The sequence below is a fragment of the Rutidosis leptorrhynchoides genome, chromosome 4 (genome assembly GCF_046630445.1).
Source record: "Rutidosis leptorrhynchoides isolate AG116_Rl617_1_P2 chromosome 4, CSIRO_AGI_Rlap_v1, whole genome shotgun sequence".
Taxonomy (NCBI): domain Eukaryota; kingdom Viridiplantae; phylum Streptophyta; class Magnoliopsida; order Asterales; family Asteraceae; genus Rutidosis; species Rutidosis leptorrhynchoides.
Window position 1 is genome coordinate 71,181,495 of NC_092336.1, and position 2,704 is coordinate 71,184,198.

Below are 2,704 nucleotides of genomic sequence, written 5' to 3' on the forward strand. Positions count from 1 at the left end.
TCATTCGTTAGGCTCGTAACTTAAGGTTACCACTACAACCAAGTGGTTTCTATCTTCATGAGGTTCAAAGATCAAAAGACTAAGAGCCAGTGTGTTGCACGTGGGACTTATAATTAAACTAAATCGAAACGTAAAATGTTGTATCAAAATACCAATAATACCATTATATATCACAAGTTTTGATACAACACTTTTCCGATTTTATTGTTCCAAATGCTGAATGAGAAGATAAATGTGACTGGTAAACATGGCAAAACGGGTGGAATAGAGTGACGTAACCCATTTAGAGATGAATATGACCAAAATTTGATCCATTTTAGTAAATAAGTCGAACTGGGCAAACTGATGCACTTCTATACGCTCAACAATTTTATGCAACTGATAATTTTTACGAACACCACAAATGTGTTATGAGTCGACTCAAACCAAACACCTTGTAGAGAAAGTACTTATTTTGACTCGTTAACCAAAACATCCAACCTGCCCATTTTGCCACTATTAAACGAATGTAATACACATACCTGATTAAAATAATTTTTAGGAGATTAATTACTTACGAAGTCTGGTCCCATAAAAAACAAAATAGACACCCAATTCATCGTAAATGACATACAGTAGAAACACAAATTAATAAAACTACCAAAAAAAGCATAATCTAGAATAGAACAGGGACGTTCGTTGAAAAATTTAATTCCATATAAACAAAATGATCATGTACAGTAGTAAGTATTACTATGGTATTTTATTGTTTCTTTAATTGGATATAATGCATATTGTTAGTGACTTAGTGGCATTAATGGAAATACCCTAAAATGTGTTGTTTACCAACTGTTGATAATTAAAAAGGTAGATGATAAACATACATGATCAGTCAGTGTACAGCACATGTATGTTTACCAGCTTTGTTTGTAGAAGATTTGACAGACCCTTACTATCTATATATACCTCTACGTCCAGCCCGACCCGCCATTTGAAGGAACTCATTCGGGCTCAAGTTAACCCGTCCACTTTCACTCCCTTTACTAAGTGGCGAAATAACGGCCATTCGTGCAGGCATGTTGATACCTGCAGCAAGTGTTTCAGTAGCAAAAACAACTTTAACCAACCCTCTTGAAAATAACTCTTCGATAAACGATTTCCAAAGAGGTAAAAAAATAGCATGATGAGCTGCAACCCCTCGAAGTATCCTCTTTACAGCTGATTCCCGAACAGCGTCGGGATACTTGATTCGAAATCGTTTTAAGGCCAGATCAACTTCACTCATCTCACACTTGCCTAATAACTTGCAGTCTTCGAGATATTTAACTTCCACGTCACAGCCTTTTCTGCTAAATCTAAACCAAACTGCAGGCAGCATGTCCCTTGTCTAAAGTTTCCATAATGTATCTATAACTTGTGGAACCTAAAATCACATAATAGTGTAAAATTATTGATAAGATGCAGATAATAAAGTTAATTAAAGGTTGTAGAACTCGCGACTCAGAGAGTACTTGGTCAGCACTTTTTGGGGAGTACTCGGCATCAACGGGAGTACTCGGATGTTGACCAAAAATGGGTGACTGAGGTGGAATGAGTAATAAAACTTGGGACGAATTTTGTTTAGATTCTTGTAAAACTATAACTATAATAAAAACTTCGGACGAATTTTGTTTAGATTCTTAGACATTCACAACTGATAGTAGTATGATATATGTTAGTAATGATTTGGAATGAACTTGACCCATATTATTGATACAGTATTAAATAAATGACTAATAGCAGTATTAAATAATTGATGCAACAGATATGTTTATAATGATTAGGAATGAGTTTGACCGGCAATTTTTTTAGCCAAAATCTATTATAGATAATTACCTATATGTCCCCTTGGAGATAAAACACAACTTTTATCCAAACAGTATCATCAGTTAACAAATAAGGGAAAAAATTACTCACAAACTTTCCAAGCACAATTCAACCGCCAAGCTGATATTGTCTGAGTTAAATTGGATGATTGTTATTCCAGTCTTGATTCCATGCAATGAAGTTCAGCAACAGGTTCCATCGTTGACTTATAAAAGTCAAACTGACCTTCAAAACATCAAAAAACAGCAAAATTATTCTAAGACTCTTCAAACATCTTCTCCAAAGTGATAACCAAGATCTTCTAACATATCAATACCAACAAAAAACAGAGAATTCCATTTCTGACAGAAACAACCATCAGTTTGACTTATACAAGTTAAAATGTTCTTCAAATCTTCCAAAATACAAAATGATCAATTCAATTATCAAAATCATATAACTTAAATGTGTACAATTTCAAAGTATGCGACGACGTACAAAGAAGAATAAGTAATGTATATACCTTTGAGCTAAAAAAATTATTTTCCTTTAGATGAACGTGAGCCTACTTTGCCTTTAGATGGCTCTTAAGACAGATTAAATCGGAAGAATTCGAATCGTGGGTTGACGTGAAGTTACTGAAATCCGGAAAATCATCAAAGTCTAGTGACGATACCATATCATTGTTGTGATCGAGCATAGCTACATATACACCTTTAGACCCTACATAAACATGTACATATACATTTACACAAACATCTTTTTATGTGCCCCATGTTTTTATGGTATTATATATAATCCGCTTAATATAAAAATCATATAGCACGTTATCATAATCGAATACTAAAGGAAGTTGCTACAATTAATCATTTACCTTCAC

The 2,704-nt window shown here is 33.9% G+C and overlaps 1 protein-coding gene across 1 annotated transcript; it reads right to left on the minus strand.

Annotated features, from left to right (window-relative positions):
* Nucleotides 1-793: 793 nt before the first annotated feature.
* On the minus strand, nt 794-1,357 carry LOC139840715 (DExH-box ATP-dependent RNA helicase DExH15 chloroplastic-like). Its single transcript, XM_071830964.1, has 2 exons — nt 946-1,357; nt 794-828 (listed from the first exon to the last, which is right to left on the minus strand). The coding sequence occupies exons 1-2, from the start codon at nt 1,355-1,357 to the stop codon at nt 794-796; spliced, it is 447 nt and encodes a 148-aa protein (XP_071687065.1).
* Nucleotides 1,358-2,704: the final 1,347 nt, after the last annotated feature.

Excerpts from the sequence above, each read along its gene's own strand:
- LOC139840715 (XM_071830964.1), bottom strand. The coding sequence starts at position 1,357 with ATGCTGCCTGCAGTTTGGTTTAGATTTAGCAGAAAAGGCTGTGACGTG. Across the intron at positions 829-945 it reads GGGTCGGGCTGGACGTAGAG|TTGGTAAACAACACATTTTA; the intron begins GTATATATAGAT and ends AATTATCAACAG.